Consider the following 17,925-nt stretch of genomic DNA (forward strand, 5'->3'; position numbering starts at 1 on the left):
CTAAAGACTCAATTTGATGAGACAAATAAAGTTATGCTGAGTTGAATTAAAATTTAATCAGCTTCCTTTAATGTCAAAAATAAATGAACCAATTTAGTTTTAATTAAAATTGAAGATAATTCTCTGAAAGGTCTCATTTACTGATTAATTCTGAAAAATTTACATTCTGATTTAAATGCCCGATTGTCAATCTGTCACAGACTATTAAAAACTTTTGATTTTATGTTGCTGTGTACTGCATGTTTATTTTGCAGGCAGGCCGCTCGTAAGGAATCGCACTGAAATGCGCAATAATTCAAATTACGCATACGCCGCATGGTACGAATTTATTACCTCAACATCCCATCCTCCCGCCGCCGTTCATCCTTCGACCCATTCACAGCCCGTCTAAATAGAAAATATCTCAAGTTGTTCCGCCTGAACGCATCGCATCCAAGCCAATGCCGCTGAGTCAGTTAGCAAGAAGAAAGCCAATGAAAAGCGCAAATGAAAAGCGCCAACGGATGCGACTGCAAAATATGATTTCATTCATTAAAAACCTGACAAGTTCAAGTTGAATGAATAGATATATTTGGCCGACTGTCGGTGGCCACATATGATTTATTTTTACCACGTCTATTACAGCATCATAAAGAGGAAAAGTCGCGGCGTCTTGGCAGGCACTCAAAAAATCAACCAACAAACAAAATGCCCGCCGACACACAAGCGTTGGCAATTATACAAGAAATATCGAAAGCCTTTTAAGATTCGCGCACGAAATGTTTTATTTGTTTTCCCCGTGTGCCCCAGACTCATGTTCTCTGCATTTCCCGAACCGCATTGCCAAACAGCTGATTTAAATAGCCAGGCCCAAAGTGAAGCAATCAGAGCGAGAAGGCAAAGGAAGTCGGCCAAACAAGCAACAAGCGGCGAGGCGAAAAATGTAGGCGAACACGGCAAGCCGGCGAGAAATCGCCTCGGGCAAGAGTCGCCGCACAGTGTCCTCCAAATGTTGAACACTCCAATAAATTTATAAAAAAAATATAGCAGACCTATATTTTAGGGGTCTTGTTTTACTGCCACTTTGAATAATTTTGTTCAAGCAAAAATGTATGTACAAACTTATTTAATTAATTCATTGCACCATTCAAAATGCACCATATCTCCATCCCCAAAAAGTAAAAACCATTTTTCCCATTTTCCGACCCACTATGCCGGGTGCTGCGTATTGCGTGCCGCAGTGCTTGTGCTCGCTCAGCACAGCGATTCTCGCTGCTCGCCGCCCATCGCCCATCGCACATCGCTCATCATTCTGCACTCGTAGTCGCCGCCGACGGGCTCGTCGTCAGTCTAGAGAGTAATATCGACACGAAAAGTAAGTTCGCCGTGCTTCTGCTGGCCCACCAGCATCGAGTATAGAATCTATATGTGCGGCGGAGCTGTTAAACGGGTGGAAAACGTGGAAAATCCATGGCAGACCTAGCCATTTCCACGCGCCCTCGTCGAGCACGTGGCGGAGCTGGGCTCCAGGGCGAAAATCGCTGTGGTGTGCGCGTTGCATAAGATTTGCAATTATAATTCAGACGATTCGAATAAGTAAAATATGAAAATTTGATGAAAAATTCGGAAAGTGCTCTAGTTTTGTGCGCTGCCCAGGCCTTTGCGTGTGATATTTTTGGACATGTGTGCGCCTTCGGTAACGGCTCCGCATCTTCGGGTCTTCTTCGGGCTGCGGCGGAGACCAAAAATAAACACACGACACCGCTGAAAGCCAACGAATTGTTCAAATTGTGTTCAAAAACTAAGATCATCCGTTCGGTTCGACAAAAAACTAAAAACGAAAAACAAAAATACAAAAAAAACAACGAAAAAACACCTCTCTAATGAACAATCCCCTGTGGTACGCCGGGTGTACTACATATATGTACCATAAGTTCGGGGATTTATGCCTTTTTGTGCGGGTGCTGCCGGTCCAACGAACAAAATGGTGGAGATGGGCTGACGACAGTGCGTGCCATCGGACCCTTGGATTACCGATGGCCGTCTTATCCCCAAATCTCTTGCCAGGCAGACAAATGGCCGCCAGTGAAATCAGTGACAAATGGGAAATGGGAAAAGTCCTTGCCCAAGGAGAAACGCATCCCACGCACCGTCGGGCAATTAATTAGAACTCGTCGTCGTCGGGACTCTCGGGAAATCGCTAAATACGAATGGCAACATGTTGCATAGAAATCCACAAATATACGGACTAAATATAAGTGCGACCACTAAATATATAGCTTGTGTTTGCAAAGTGTTTGTCGAGCACGCCATGTCGAAAAAGTAACATTGGCACTTGCCCAGAAACATACTAGACACCCAAAGACAACACCACGCTAGAAAGCGGAAATTAGAGATACATTTGATTAGCCGAATCCAAAGCACTTTATTAACTTGATTGCCCGTGGAAATGAAGAATATATATTTCCCACGATTCCGTTATTGTTTTACATTTTTGGCGATTTTTTTTTTTTGTACTTTAGTATAGCCATTGAGCATTTCTCGCTTTAACATAAGTGTTGATAAATTTGTACTCTCCTGAGATAGGACCAAGATAGAGTAATGTATACTTTGAATACAAATACCCCGTACTCAAGAAGACAAAGAGCGTATTCTTTTCGTTGAAAAGTATATAACAGGTGGAAGGAAGCGTTACCCACGCAATAAAGTATACGTATTCTTGATCAGGATCAAGAGGCGAGTGGATCCAGCCATGGCTGTCTGTCTACGTCGAGATCTCAGAAACTATATAAGGTAGAGATTTGGGATTTGTCATGCCCACTGTAACGCAGACAAATAGCGAATAACTATCGATGCATAAAAAATCTTCCAAGTCAAACAATTTTTTATCGTAGATGGCACCAATTAAGACTCGATTATTCTCAGCGGCTTATTTATTTTGAAATTGGTTGGCTGAGTAACGGGTGTCTAATAATCGGGCACTTAACTATATCGTGCCTTTTTCTTTTGTTTTCTGTAAGAATTAATATTCTAAAGCAACAGGGTTCTTCCTTAGGTTAGAAAAAGTTATTTCGAAGTTTCCGGTAGAGATTTCAGTACATTTAAGGTATAGATAAAAAGATAGATATCCTTAAATATGAAGAATATTTAACAGTCATAATCGAAATGTGTTTTTTTTAATGATAATGAATTTCGAAAGCATATGTACATACATATTGTAAAATAAATTAAATGCCTTAAAGTTAGGGTATGCCTTTGAATGTTCAAATAATATTTCATTGAAGCCCTTAATTCGTATTCGTATTCATTTTACGAACTAGATTTATTTATTTGGCCATTTGCCTGGTAGTAACATATGTACATTTATACACGCCACATGTCTACATAAATTCCTGAATAATTACAAGTGTAAAAAAGCAAGAGAAAAACCGCGGCGAAATTGGCAAGTGTAACAAAAAATGCGGCGAGTAGAGCAAAAGCGAAAATAACCGCAGAACCGAGTGAATCAGCTGTTCGCACAGCGAAAGCAAAACAAAAAGCCGAACGAGAGAAAAAGAGAGAGAGGAGAGAGGAGATAGTTCTCTCTCCACTCGCCGTTGGTCCGCGTGTGCGTGTGTGAGTGTCTGTGTTTATGTTGGCTGAGAGAAGCGGAAGGGGGGCTCCCAAAATATAAACAAAAGTTTGTGCCACTCGAATTCTGTCCGCCCATTAAGAAACCCTCGCAAAAGAATCATTCCCACCCGTGACGAGTGTTAACAACCGAGTTCTAACCGTAAACATATTCCCAATCTTTCGAAGGAAAACAAACCGATTCGGGTGACCGAGGGAAATCCCAGAACAATTGAAATCCAAACGCTGCTGCGATATAAATTCCGATTTGGAGGCGCTGCGGTCGTTGCGTTAACCAAACGAAATGGCTGAGGCGGAGGGAGGCTCCGAGCAGGATGATGTTTCATTCCTGAGAACGGTAAGTCATAAGACCCAACACGTGGAATAAAAAGCTAGTTATTTCTATAAACAAAAAAAAAAACAAAATCAACTTTAAAAAAATTTGAAATTGCCATTTCCTTTTTTTTTTTCCTTAAGACTTAAAACATATGCTCAACATTTTATAAATTCGTTTTAAACCGTTTGTTTAATTTTGTAAATAATTGAAATTGAAAACAAAAATTAAAATTAAAAAAGTATTTTTTTAAAGTGACTTAACGATGTCGCCTAGAAAGCCAATTTTAGTACATACATATGTTTATTTAAAGACAACAATAAAGGACAATTAAATTAAAAACAGACCTTTGAATTGTCTGAATTTGAGCAAAGCCATATACTATTTTATATAAAATAAGTAATTTAGCTTGTTCTGAGTACAGAACTGCTGCCGAAATTAAATATATTTTCCATTGAATCAATTTAATGGGAATTCACTCTCAAAAAAACATGCAAGTGTTTTCCATAGAAATTAAGATTAAGGCCATTTTCAAGTTGAAAGGAAAATTTTTTATTATGAGTGTACCTTGCAGCCAGTGACAACGCCAGATCATCTAAAATCAATTACGTCCACTCAATAAAATCCATGGGGGACTTTTCACAATTGGTGTCATAAAATATCCGGCAATCCATAAGAGATGTCCTGCCCCGTTTCCCGCTGTATATGTAATGCATATTTATAGGCGTCCCTAACTTTTGTTTATGGCACACAATAAATACAAAGCTCGAGTCACAAATTCAATCACGGCCACCAGGGGCTTTAGCTTTTCGTCTGATTCCACTTTACATAGCCAGTTGTTGGGGAGGGAAGATAAAGGAAAGGGAGGCATTCCTCGATGAACACATCGTCAGCTGACAAATGCCGCCATATATCAATGCCCACAGCTGGTGCGCCAAATGACAGCCATTATGGGATATAAGTAAATAGTGTTGCTTCCTTTTGCTCACGCCCACGTGCCACACCTCCCCACCCAAAAGGGCCCACCCTCTCTGGGGGTCAGCGAGGTCAGTGGCAACGACACCTTGCCGCAATAAATAAATACGTTTAAGGGCAAAAGCTGAGTTTACCCATCGAACCCACACGGGCACGGGTACGGCCATCCTGTATCACTTTTAGAGCCCGCAGGCCCTTTTCCCACTCACCGCAACAGAAATTCAATAAATACAGAAGACCCAGCAGAGACATTGGGATCCAGGTCCCCGGGGAAGTCCCTTTGCCGCCCTTCAAGTGATGTCAAATTAAGCTTATTTGCTCGCATTTCTCCATTCTCTCACTGAGAACTTTTGCAGTTCACAGGCGAGCGACCCGAAAAGTGCAAGTTTGCAAAAACATTTATCGAAATGAAGTCAAATGCAAATTGAGTCATTGAACAGTGCAGTTTTTGGACACCAAAAACCGGTATGTGGTCGGGCTTAAATTTTAATAGAGGGCTCCAGACCAGAGACAATGATGCTGCTGTGTCAGGATTCGGCACTTCATTCGCATTTAAATTATGCAAATTGCTCGATTCGAAATCCATTACCGTTCATTTAACTTTGACTACACACAACATCACCGGCCGAAAATCACATTTCTCTGCCCAGTAAAAAGGGGTGTGATGGGGGCGAGTGACTGTGGACAACCAAACTCCAGCACCCACCACACACCACCCACCACCATCCGCCCACCGGCCATTCATTTGCACATTTAGTACCTTGTAACAATTCCCTCAATTTGCGTGTGCATCGCCCTGCTTGATGCTCTAGGCCCGAAAGGATGCCGATGGGTCTGGGGAGTCGAATGTGTCGGCAAATGCCAATTGGTATTGCGGTGGCTTGCCGGTCGGAATTGTTGCCAAAGTCTCATTAAAATTGCAGCACAACTTTGGGCCTCTTAACGGCTTAATTGTTGCTAAATTCTTCTCTCGTTCCTTAACCCACTGCTTACACTCAACGCACAGTAAGAAATAAGATCAACGATCAATCGCCAAGGGCTTGGAACAATGTTGAGACTATTTCAGGATCAATTAAAATTATGAGGCTTTCATAATTTTGAGAAACTACTTGTCTTATCCTCAAAATAAAGGGTACCTAAAAATAAAGTTTCCTTAGCTCAATTAGTTTTTGCTAAAGTTCAAGAAAGTTCGTTGAAAACACGTGTTCAACAAAGTTGAATGCAATCCAAACAGCAAAGGTATACTCTTATAAGTCCTGAGAATTTTCTGGTTGTATATTGTAATAGCTACCAAAGATCCTACTAACAAGATCATCAAAGTCAGGAGAAGTGTTAACCAGATGTGTACCATCCTAGTCAGTATACAAACCAAATGGAGAATACATAATAGGGTATGATTTTTCTTCATCAATAGGTAGCAATAGCCCATGTGTGTATTAACCCACGTATTAGATATGCCAATGTCAATAAATTAAACGAAATAAACTTTATCTTATATAAACTTTGCATTTATATGTATTATTTAAAAGTACCTTTTTATTATAACTAAATATATATTGTACTGTATCTAACATCTTACTCCTCCGTGTCCCATTGTAGGAGGACATGGTCACGCTCTCCTGCACGGCGACGGGGGAGCGTGTGTGCTTGGCCGCCGAGGGATTTGGCAACCGGCACTGCTTCCTCGAGAACATTGCCGACAAGAACGTACCGCCGGATTTGTCGCAGTGTGTCTTCGTCATCGAGCAGGCGCTGTCCGTGCGAGCTCTGCAGGAACTGGTGACAGCGGCAGGATCCGAGACTGTAAGTATAGCAACACGGAGTCGAGTCCGGACACCACGGATATACGTCTGTTTCATTTCGAACCAAGGGAATCCCGAGCATTCATACCGTTTCGTAATCTGTCCCGCCCCTTTTATGTTGTGATTGTGATCCATGTCGCTTCGATGTCCCAAGAACATTGCGATTCTACAGTTTCCCAGTTACTTAGGTCTCTGCATGCCATCTACTCTGCTCTTCCCGTTTCCCTTCTCTTCTACACATTTGTAACCAATAAATTTTTCGTTATTTTTCAAAATTTTTCTAAATACCCACAAAACAGGATAGTCGACTTGTAAGTATAAAGTTCAAATCTTCTTCTTTTCTCGTATCGCGCTTCTCTATTTTCTCTCTCTTACTTTCTGTCTGTCTCACTCTATCTGTGTAAAGTAGCGCTCGTTCGTTCTCGCTCTGCTATTGCTTTCTTTATCTCTGTGGGGAGTAATCCCAAAAAAAAAGAGATTTCAGCTCAGTAACCTTTTCCAACAGAGATTCGAATCTTTGAAGCTCTTAACTCAGCTGTGATTAAAATTGAGTACACTTGGTCTATGGACTAAAGGGCTTCCTTTCTATTCAGAGAAGAAATCAAAGCCGTATTAAATTTTAAGTTAAAAAATTAATTTAATTAATTAATTAAACAGTATGTACAAATATACAAATAGATTTAACCTTTTAATTTTTTACTTGCTTATGGTACTTGCTAAGTAATGGAAAACTTAAGAATGACTGATTATTTACTGGCTTAGATTTCTTCTTCGTTTAGATGTACTCTATAGATCTAACCATAAGCAACCTCAAACATTATGCATCCTAACTCCGTAAATACGTAACTTTTTCCACTGTTATGCAATAGTTAGTAGATTGTAGTCTTTCCAAATCCTAGAGCATTAGCTTCCTGCAGATAGGGCTAGCAATTTTTAATGGCTTACCGACAATTCCTAGGGCAAAGGCACTGGATCGGGACATAGGACATTGCTGTACGGCAATGCCATTTTGCTCCGACATCACAACAGTGATATGGTGAGTGTTGGATCGCTTCGATTTGCTTAGCTCCGACCAATCTAATAAGCCTGATCTCTTCCAGTACTTGGCCTGCTTGTCCACCTCATCGTCGAACGACAAGCTGTCCTTCGATGTGGGTCTGCAGGAGCACAGCCAGGGAGAGGCCTGTTGGTGGACGGTCCACCCGGCCAGCAAACAGCGTTCCGAGGGCGAGAAGGTGCGAGTCGGAGACGACCTCATCCTGGTGTCGGTGGCCACCGAACGGTATTTGCATACCACCAAGGAGAACGAGCAGTCGATTGTGAACGCCAGCTTCCATGTGACCCACTGGTCCGTGCAGCCCTACGGCACGGGAATCTCGAGGATGAAGTACGTGGGCTACGTCTTTGGCGGCGATGTCCTGCGCTTCTTCCACGGCGGCGACGAGTGCCTGACCATACCCAGCACCTGGGGTCGTGAGGCGGGACAAAAGTGAGTGAATCATTGGCGAAACCTTATTGCTGTCAATCTACATACTATTGCGATCCCCCTGCAGCATTGTTATTTACGAGGGCGGGGTGGTCATGGCCCAGGCGCGATCCCTGTGGCGCCTGGAACTCGCTCGCACCAAGTGGACGGGTGGCTTCATCAACTGGTACCATCCGATGCGCATCCGCCACATAACCACCGGACGCTACTTGGGCGTCAACGACAGCAACGAGCTGATTCTGGTGAAGAAGGAGGAGGCCTCGATTGCCACGACGACTTTCTGCCTGCGGCAGGAAAAGGACGACGAGAAGAAGGTGCTGGAGGACAAGGATCTGGAAGTGATCGGCTCGCCGATCATCAAGTACGGCGACACCACCGTCATCGTGCAGCACTGCGAGACGAGCTTGTGGCTCAGTTACAAGAGCTACGAGACGAAGAAGAAGGGCGTGGGCAAGGTGGAGGAGAAGCAGGCCATCCTGCACGAGGAGGGCAAGATGGACGATTGCCTCGACTTCTCGCGCTCCCAGGAGGAGGAGTCCAAGACGGCGCGTGTGATCCGCAAGTGCAGCAGCCTCTTCACCCAGTTTATCACGTATGTATCCTCTAACTCACTTTGGAGAACCCCTTCTCATCCCAAACTGCTTTCAGGGCCTTGGAAACTCTGCAATCCAATCGCCGACACTCCATTTTCTTCCAGAAGGTCAACCTCAACGAGATGGTCATGTGCCTGGAGGACTTGATCAACTACTTCTCGCAACCCGAAGACGATATGGGTAGGGCAAATACCATGCAGATCTTGCTTAGATGTTAGCAAAGATATATTTTTAATTTCCAGAACACGAGGAGAAACAGAACCGCTTCCGGGCGCTGCGCAACCGACAGGATCTGTTCCAGGAGGAGGGCGTGCTCAACCTGATCCTGGAGGCCATCGACAAGATCAACATAATCACCTCGCAGGGCTTCCTGGCCAGCTTCCTGGCCGGCGACGAGACCGGTCAGAGCTGGGACCTCATCTCGACCTACCTGTACCAACTGCTGGCCGCCATCATCAAGGGCAACCACACGAACTGCGCCCAGTTCGCCAACAGCAACCGCCTCAACTGGCTGTTCTCGCGTCTGGGATCGCAGGCCTCCAGCGAGGGCTCCGGCATGCTGGACGTGCTCCACTGCGTGCTGATCGATTCGCCCGAGGCGCTGAACATGATGCGGGATGAGCACATCAAGGTGATCATCTCGCTGCTGGAGAAGCACGGCCGCGACCCGAAAGTCCTCGACGTTCTCTGCTCCCTGTGCGTGGGTAACGGCGTGGCGGTGCGCTCCTCGCAGAACAACATTTGCGACTTCCTGCTGCCCGGCAAGAATCTGCTGCTGCAGACTTTACTGGTCGACCATGTGGCCAGCATCCGACCGAACATCTTCGTGGGCCGCGTGGACGGCTCGTCCATGTACCAGAAGTGGTACTTCGAGGTGACTATGGACCACATCGAGCAGACGACGCACATGATGCCCCATCTGCGCATCGGCTGGGCCAACACCTCCGGCTATGTCCCGTATCCGGGTGGCGGAAAGAAGTGGGGTGGCAACGGCGTGGGCGACGACCTATATTCCTTTGGCTTCGATGGAGCCTACTTTTGGACCGGAGGGCGCAAGACCCCAGTGGTGGATGCGCTGCCCGAGGAGCCCTTCATCCGCAAGGGTGACGTCATTGGCGTGGCCATCGATCTTTCGGTGCCCATCATTACGTTTAGCTTCAACGGGGTAAAGGTGCGGGGCAGCTTCCGGGACTTTAACCTGGATGGAATGTTCTTCCCCGTGATGAGTTGCTCCTCGAAGCTGAGCTGCCGCTTCCTCTTCGGCGGAGATCACGGTCGCCTGAAGTTCGCCCCGCCCATGGGCTTCTCGGCCCTGGTGCAGTGCCTCATGCCGCAGCAGATCCTCAGCCTGGATCCCTGCTTCTACTTCGGCAATCTCAGCAAGAACGTTCTGGCCGGACCGTGGCTCATCGAGGACGACAATGCCTTTGTGCCAAAGCCCGTGGACACGACGGGTGTATCACTGCCGAGTTCGGTGGACCAAATCAAGGAGAAGCTGGCGGAGAATATCCACGAGATGTGGGCTCTCAACAAGATCGAGGCGGGCTGGTCGTGGGGCGAGCACCGCGACGACTACCATCGCATCCATCCCTGCCTCACCCATTTCGAGAAGCTGCCGGCGGCGGAGAAGCGATACGACAATCAATTGGCTGTGCAAACGCTTAAGTAAGTTTAAAACGTTGCAAAATTTCCAAAAATTTTAAACTACAATATACATAACTATATTTATCTTATAACAATAATATATTGACAAAAATAGATTTTTCTGGTGCTCTAACTTAAAACTTTAAACGCTGTTATCTCGAAATGACTATTTTAAATCGATGACCAAATAACTTTAAAACTACTGATCCGATCTATCTGAATTTTGGCATGCTATTCAAAACTACAAAATTAAGTCTTCGATCGCTAATTTTTTTTATACAAAAATTTTTTTTACCATCGAAAACAATTTTTGTTTTAGTGAAAATCGACCCAAAAATGGTTATGTTATTTTATTTTGTAAAAAATGCCTATTTTTAACAATTCTTTGATTCAAGACAAGCTTATGGTGTTATTTAAATTAATCTGTTTACATTTTTTGTTAAATTATCAAGATTACTAGAACGTTGGTCACGGCAAAAAAATTTCAGAAAAAATACATTTACTTAAGTGATTTATTCCATATTTTGTAATTTAAAAAATACTAAAATATTTTAAGTATACAGAACATGTTATTATTTATTAATATGTTAATCGTATGAAGAATTTAGTATTTTTTCATGAAAAAATGCTTTAAAATTGCCTATTTTCATGCTGCAACTGGAATCATTACAAATCCCCTTTATTCCGCAGGACAATCATTTCGCTTGGCTACTACATAACTATGGACAAACCACCAGCACGCATACGCCCCGTGCGCCTGCCTAACGAGATCTTCATGCAGGGCAATGGCTACAAGCCGGCTCCTCTTGACCTCAGTGCAGTGACACTCTCTCCGAAACTGGAGGAGCTGGTGGACCAGCTGGCCGAGAATACGCACAATCTGTGGGCACGGGAGCGCATCCAGCAGGGTTGGACATACGGCCTGAATGAGGACAGCGAGAATCACCGGAGCCCGCACTTGGTGCCCTATGCCAAGGTGGACGAGGCCATCAAGAAGGCGAACAGGGACACGGCCTCGGAGACGGTGCGAACCCTGCTGGTCTACGGCTACGTGCTGGATCCGCCAACGGGCGAGGGAACGGAGGCACTCCTGGCCGAGGCACAACGGCTCAAGTTCGCCGGATTCCGGACGTACAGGGTGGAGCGCAACTACGCCGTGACTTCGGGCAAGTGGTACTTCGAGTTCGAGGTGCTCACGTCCGGACCCATGCGAGTGGGCTGGGCCCGGGCCGATTGCTATCCGGGAGCCATGCTGGGAAGCGAGGACACCAGCTGGGCCTTCGATGGCCACAATGTGAGTATATGGTGGGGAGGGGTCCGAGCCCAGGGGTCGTCTATTCGATGTAGGCTAGGGAGGGTCAACAGAAAGAGACTGTGTGCGAGATCCATTCAAACCATACCCACAACCCCGTGATTATAGGTGACCAAAATGCACGCCGGATCCATCGAGCACTTCGGAGTGCGGTATGAGGCTGGCGATGTCATTGGTTGTTTCATCGATGTCAAGGAGCTAACGATCAGTAAGGACCTAGACGCTTTAGCAGCGTGCATCAACGTTGATTTTATTTATTTTGATCGAACGCATTTTGTTTAACTCAACTTTTCAACTTAATCGAAGATTTCGTTATCTTTTAATTTGTTAATTTAGCGACAATCTCTCATATCCGATCATTAACAAGCAACCAAAACCGTGTAAAGAGTCACATAACATTCGAGTAGGGCGGTACTACGGTACGATACGATCGATCGAACACGACTAAATCTTGTCCACTTGCAATTCAACTTTTTAGGAAGAGAAAGTCTATGGTGGCGTCAGTGAATCCTTCGGTAAACAGTGCGGACCCGGGGACATAGTCGGCGTCTTTCTAGACCTGGCCGACCACACAATTAGTAAGAACTGCTCGTCTCCTTGTTGTATTGTAAAATCCTCCAAGCATCCCCTCAAGGAATGTCAACCTCCGTGCTTTTGATATCTACTAAATGTGAACCAGAGCCACCGGAGAACCGAATGCCGCAGGTCCAGCGATGCGAAGGACAATCGGTACCCACGCATTCACCTATCAATAGATACCCTGCAAAAGTCAGCCCCCAAATTCAGTTTGGTTCATAGTTCACTTTGGATTGAATTTAGCGATTGAAATTGATAAAACATAACTTGTTGGAGAAGCAAGCTAATATTATAATATAGTATCTAATATTCGCCAAGTGGATAACGCATTTATAATGGCCAAAATTTAAAATCGAAAATATATATTCATTTTATTCTTCTTTCAAAAAGTCTGATTAAACTCACCTTTTTAAATGGAACTACCAAATATATCAATTTTGAGATTCGGAAAGTCGATACAAAATAATTAGTATTAAAAATTGTTAAAATGATTTAGTTTCGAGAAAAAATTCTTTATTTTAATTAAGGAAATCTCGTTTTGTCCTTCTTTCAAAAAGCCAGATACCTTGATGGGAAAGTTACTAAATATTTCAACTTTAATATTTAGAAGGCTTTTTCAGAAATTGTCTTTATTATAAAAGTAGTAATAACTTGAACGTTCCTAAAATATACGAATACTTTTTAGTTACAGATTTATTTTTAATATGTATATCCGCTTTTATTCTTATTGTAGAAAAGTCATTTTTATCAGTTTCATTTTGAACAAACTTTATCTGATTTGAACTATGCAACCCGGCCAGATAATCCAGCAATCGAAACAAGTAGATCAGCCATTTTCGACCCGACGGACATCAAACTGAGCCCACTCATAGAATCGTCCGACCAACGCATAAGTCCATCAATGCCAGCTTCTGTAGACTCTCACTTTCGATCCACTTTATCCAATTCCCATGCTCTAATGTCCAACTATTGTTACTTTGAACACCCTGAACGCCTAACAAGGAGCGTGACGCCTGATTAGCAAGCAACATGGGTGCCTGAGGAGCAGGTGACACATCAGCTCATCCCCAAGCTTTTTACTCTCTCGTAACTGCCTGTAATTACTAACGACACGTACTTATCCAATATCAATTCAATTCAATTGTACAATATTTAGCATGAGAGCTAACACAAAGTACTTAATAGCTTGCTTGACTTTATAATCCTAGCTTTGCCAACTAAATCGAAACCCAACCAGTTAAACACTACTCTAGTCCAGACATAACCATAATAACAATATAATGCAAGTATGCTGCAAGGCGAACTCAACAGCCAATTAATACGCACGCATTTCTTAGAGGAATTTAAATTGCTTAATGGATTCCGGACGAACGAAACAAATCGGATACGGATACGGCTCTGAGGGCCAGGCCCGTTCGGAATTCATTGAGAAGCTGCTTGGTTCTTGGTTTCAATATACTCATCATTAGCAAACGCCCAGTCACCCCCCTGCCCCGACCCCATTAACCGTAATCAATCGTTGTGCAGGCTTCTCGCTGAACGGAGAACTCCTGATGGACGCCCTGGGCGGCGAGACGACCTTTGCCGACGTAACCGCCGAGGGGGTGGGCTTTGTGCCCGCCTGCACCCTGGGAGTGGGCCAGAAGGCGCGCCTCATCTACGGCCAGGACGTGGACTCCCTCAAGTTCTTCACTACCTGCGGCCTACAAGAGGGATACGAGCCCTTCTGCGTGTGAGTTTAATATTTATATATTCATCTGCATTGGGAACTTTGAAAAAGATCCGAACAAAAAAGTCTAACAACAATACAGAAAAGGCTGTCTCAGCATTTCGAAATTTACCGTCAGTGCGGCGCTATAATTCCCAACAGGTTCTAGCTCCGTATTGGAAACAAACTTTCCGAGGATTTAGATTGGCTATTTGGAATAGATTTTCTTAACTTCCCTTTACCAATTAAAATAGTGGCAAATAAAAAATTTTTTTTATACTCTTTAGGAACATGCGTCGACCAGTGACCCACTGGTACACCAAGGATCAGCCAATTTTCGAGAACACCGAGGAGATGCCCGACTGTCGCATTGATGTGACGAGGATTCCCGGAGGTGCCGACACCCCGCCGCACCTGAAGATCTCGCATAACACCTTCGAGACCATGGAGAAGGCCAATTGGGAGTTCCTGCGGCTCTCTCTGCCCGTCACCTGCATGGGTGAGTTTATCAGCGAACAGGAAAAGGCTCGGCGCTGGGACGAGATCAAGAACCGGCAGTATCGGCTGATGCGCGAGGCGGAGGCCGCCGCTCAGATGCAGGTGCAGACCCAAGCCGCCCACATGGACCACATGCTCAAGGGCGGCTTCAACATGAACGACATCAAGGGTCTGACCCGGAACTTCGACGAGCACGCGGATGCCGAGGCGGATCACATGATGCGGGGACCACATCGCCCGCCGCGCAAGGGATCCCTCACCCGTAACATCACCTTCGAGACGGACATGTCCGCCGCCCTGGACGAGATGCAGCGATCCTCGTCCGTACTGGACATGAACGGACTGGGCGAGGAGCTGGACGACAAGAAGAAGCGTGGCCGCAGTCCCTTCAAGTTCTTCTCGAAGAAGTCGCGCGACCAGAGCCGCGAGAAGATGGGAGCCCGCACGGCGGACACTTCGCTGGAGCGCCGTAATACGGTGGCCCATGGCCGGAACGTGGTTAACCAGCAGATGACCACGCGAGCTCCCACGTTGCGGCTGAACAATGTAGGTTCTTGGTTTCTTTTATAGAAAATAAGAATGGAAACTTACTTCAGTAGTCCGGAGTTTATATACCCATTTAGTTGAAGGATGCATGCTTTCAACTACAACTGTTTACAAGACACTTAATCAACTAGGGCATGTTTATAAATTTGTTAAATACTCTTTTCGGTTTCCTTACTTAGGGGCATTATACAAGCTAAATTTGGTCCCACAACAAATGTATTTTATATAAAAAGATTTTTACTAGCCAAAAATGCTCGTATGTCTTTTCTAATCACTTTTCGATCGTTTCTATGCCGAATTCTTAAGAAAAAAGTCTTTTGGTAACGTTTTATTAAACAAGCTTACAAACTGAGATTTTAAAAAGTAAAAAGGAAATGTCTTAGCGTCTAAGCGAGTAAAATTATTAATAATAAAAACATACAACAATAATGATAATTGGTTCCTAAACCCTTCCCCAGGCCGAAATCCCGCCGAGCCCCGTGGCCCAGGGTCCCAAGCAGTTGAGTTCCTCGAATCTGGGCCAACAGCCGGTAGAAACTTCCGGCGATGAGATGTTCGACGCCGAGTGCCTTAAGCTGATCAACGAATACTTCTACGGAGTGAGAATCTTTCCCGGCCAGGATCCCACGCATGTGTACGTCGGTTGGGTGACCACCCAGTACCATCTGCACAGTCGCGAGTTCAACAAGAACAAGGTGCGCCGTGGGTCAGTGTACATCGAGGACGACTACGAGATGGCCATCGAGCGGATCGACCGCCAGAGCTGTTACGTGGTGCGGGCGGACGAACTGTTCAACGAGGTGACCCAGGATGCCTCCGGCAAGGGAGCCTCGCAGGGCATGTTCGTCGGCTGCTTCGTGGACACGGCCACCGGCATCATTAGATTCACATGCGAGGGCAAGGACACCTCGCATCGCTGGATGATGGAGCCGGACACCAAGCTCTTCCCGGCCATTTTCGTGGAGGCCACCAGCAAGGAGATCCTGCAGATCGAGCTGGGCCGCACACCCACCACCTTGCCCCTTTCGGCGGCTGTCCTGCCCACCAGTGACAAGCACATCAACCCGCAGTCGCCACCGCGCCTGAAGGTCCAGTGCCTGCGTCCGCATCAGTGGGCCCGAGTTCCGAACACCTCGCTCCAGGTGCACGCCCTCAAACTGTCCGATGTGCGGGGCTGGTCCATGCTGTGCGAGGATCCGGTGTCCATGCTGGCCCTGCACATCCCCGAGGAGGATCGCTGCATAGACATCTTGGAGCTGATCGAGATGGAGAAGCTGCTGTCCTTCCACGCGCACAGTTTGACGCTCTATGCGGCCCTTTGCTACCAGTCCAACTACAGAGCGGCCCACGCCCTATGCCAGCATGTGGACCAGAAGCAGCTGCTCTACGCCATCCGGTCGGAGTACATGAGCGGACCCCTGCGGCAGGGCTTCTACGACTTGCTGATCGCCCTGCATCTGGAGTCGCATGCCACCACGATGGAGGTGTGCAAGAATGAGTACATCACTCCGTTGGGTGCCGAACTAAAAGAGCTCTACGCCGAGGAGGAGATGCAGCACTCGCTGAGGTCCCTGGTCACGGAGTCAGTGCGTCCGCAGCTGCGCATGACGGAGATCACGTGAGTTGTCGCTTTTCGCTCTACCCCTCAAGTGCACAGATTACCCGAAGGCATTGCATTGCATTGCGCATTCCGCGACTATCCGTTCGGTTTTGTTCACTCACCCCATTCTGTTTCGAATCTCCCGGTCCTGCATCTCTGATCCTGAACACAACACCTGTTCCATCGAACCTCCTGCCACCATCGACACAACAACTACAACTACACCCGTCCAGACCCCCTGTGATTGCAACATCTAGTATGCCAAGTGTTTCCAGCGAACCGATCCCCGACATCGACCAATTGTACTCCCCGAAGTTCCCCCTAGAGGTAGTCAGGCAGTTCGTAATGGAGGCGCTGAAGGATGCCGTCGAGATCAACCAGGTGCACAACCGCGATCCCATCGGCTGGACCAACGAGAACCTCTTCCTGTGAGTAGCCGCTGTCCCCCGTAAGCTCCATAGCCATAGATCCATAGTGATAGCCCCATCCCCACGTTCTGCCACTTGTAGCCCTCTAATCAAGCTGACAGACCGCCTGCTCTTGGTCGGCGTCCTGACCGACGAAGATGTGCAGCGGCTGTTGGTCATGATCGACCCGGAGACCTGGGATGCAGCCTTCGAGAGGGGTGAGTAAAAAGAACGGGTTAAAGCATCAGTCGGTTGGTTAAATATTGTCATTTTGGATAGCCCATAAACAAATAACTTTTGTAAGGTGGAAGCAATTTATGATAACGAAACAAGGTTCAATACTTATTACTATTTTAAAATCAAATATTTTTATAGAAATAATTATAATAGGTCCATGTTATTTTCGCATATCAACAATATAAAAATGTATTTTAGTAAAATGTTTTTACATTAAGACATTTTAACTAAACTCTATGATACATTTGCTCCTTAAGAATTCGGTTCCTAGTCATCATTTGATTCTCAAAAGTGTGTTTGAATTCTAAACCAATTTTTAAAATAAAAGCATCGAGTTATTAATATCAAAAGGATTTATGTTAAGTATCTTTGGTACCTTGAATAACTAAGCTGTTGCTTTTCCATATGATACACGACTAAAGTCTCTATAGAGATATCTTATAGGTAGACATGTTTAAAATTTGAAACGTGTTGCTTAAACCCTTAGTGCCTATTTAACAAAGGAATAGACTCGACATATATTTAACACTGTTCTTTCATAAAAATCAAATTTTTTGGCTATGTTGAGGTGAGAGGCAAATACAACAATAATAATAGTATCTTGTTTTAAAAGATTTTA

The 17,925-nt window shown here is 45.4% G+C and overlaps 1 protein-coding gene across 17 annotated transcripts in view; it reads left to right on the top strand.

Moving 5' to 3' along the window:
* The first annotated feature begins 1,431 nt into the window (after nucleotides 1-1,431).
* LOC128256915 (ryanodine receptor) overlaps nucleotides 1,432-17,925 on the top strand; it is a 30,378-nt gene continuing 13,884 nt past the window's right edge. For 2 of the 17 annotated variants that reach the window (XM_052987621.1, XM_052987629.1), the window contains exons 1-15: nucleotides 1,433-1,575; nucleotides 3,778-3,946; nucleotides 6,497-6,719; nucleotides 7,665-7,735; nucleotides 7,800-8,188; nucleotides 8,253-8,777; nucleotides 8,834-8,958; nucleotides 9,021-10,443; nucleotides 11,113-11,716; nucleotides 11,843-11,942; nucleotides 13,838-14,042; nucleotides 14,306-15,062; nucleotides 15,521-16,680; nucleotides 16,896-17,090; nucleotides 17,172-17,287. In XM_052987621.1, coding sequence (XP_052843581.1) covers nucleotides 3,893-3,946; nucleotides 6,497-6,719; nucleotides 7,665-7,735; nucleotides 7,800-8,188; nucleotides 8,253-8,777; nucleotides 8,834-8,958; nucleotides 9,021-10,443; nucleotides 11,113-11,716; nucleotides 11,843-11,942; nucleotides 13,838-14,042; nucleotides 14,306-15,062; nucleotides 15,521-16,680; nucleotides 16,896-17,090; nucleotides 17,172-17,287 — 5,947 coding nt within the window. In that variant the 5' untranslated portion in view covers nucleotides 1,433-1,575; nucleotides 3,778-3,892. Of the gene's footprint in view, nucleotides 1,576-3,777; nucleotides 3,947-6,496; nucleotides 6,720-7,657; nucleotides 7,736-7,799; nucleotides 8,189-8,252; nucleotides 8,778-8,833; nucleotides 8,959-9,020; nucleotides 10,444-11,112; nucleotides 11,717-11,842; nucleotides 11,943-12,212; nucleotides 12,313-13,837; nucleotides 14,043-14,305; nucleotides 15,063-15,520; nucleotides 16,681-16,895; nucleotides 17,091-17,171; nucleotides 17,288-17,925 lie in introns of all 17 variants that reach the window. The other 15 variants (XM_052987631.1, XM_052987634.1, XM_052987627.1 and 12 more) reach the window with 11 other exon arrangements.

The sequence above is a fragment of the Drosophila gunungcola genome (genome assembly GCF_025200985.1).
Source record: "Drosophila gunungcola strain Sukarami chromosome 2R unlocalized genomic scaffold, Dgunungcola_SK_2 000030F, whole genome shotgun sequence".
Lineage (NCBI taxonomy): Eukaryota > Metazoa > Arthropoda > Insecta > Diptera > Drosophilidae > Drosophila > Drosophila gunungcola.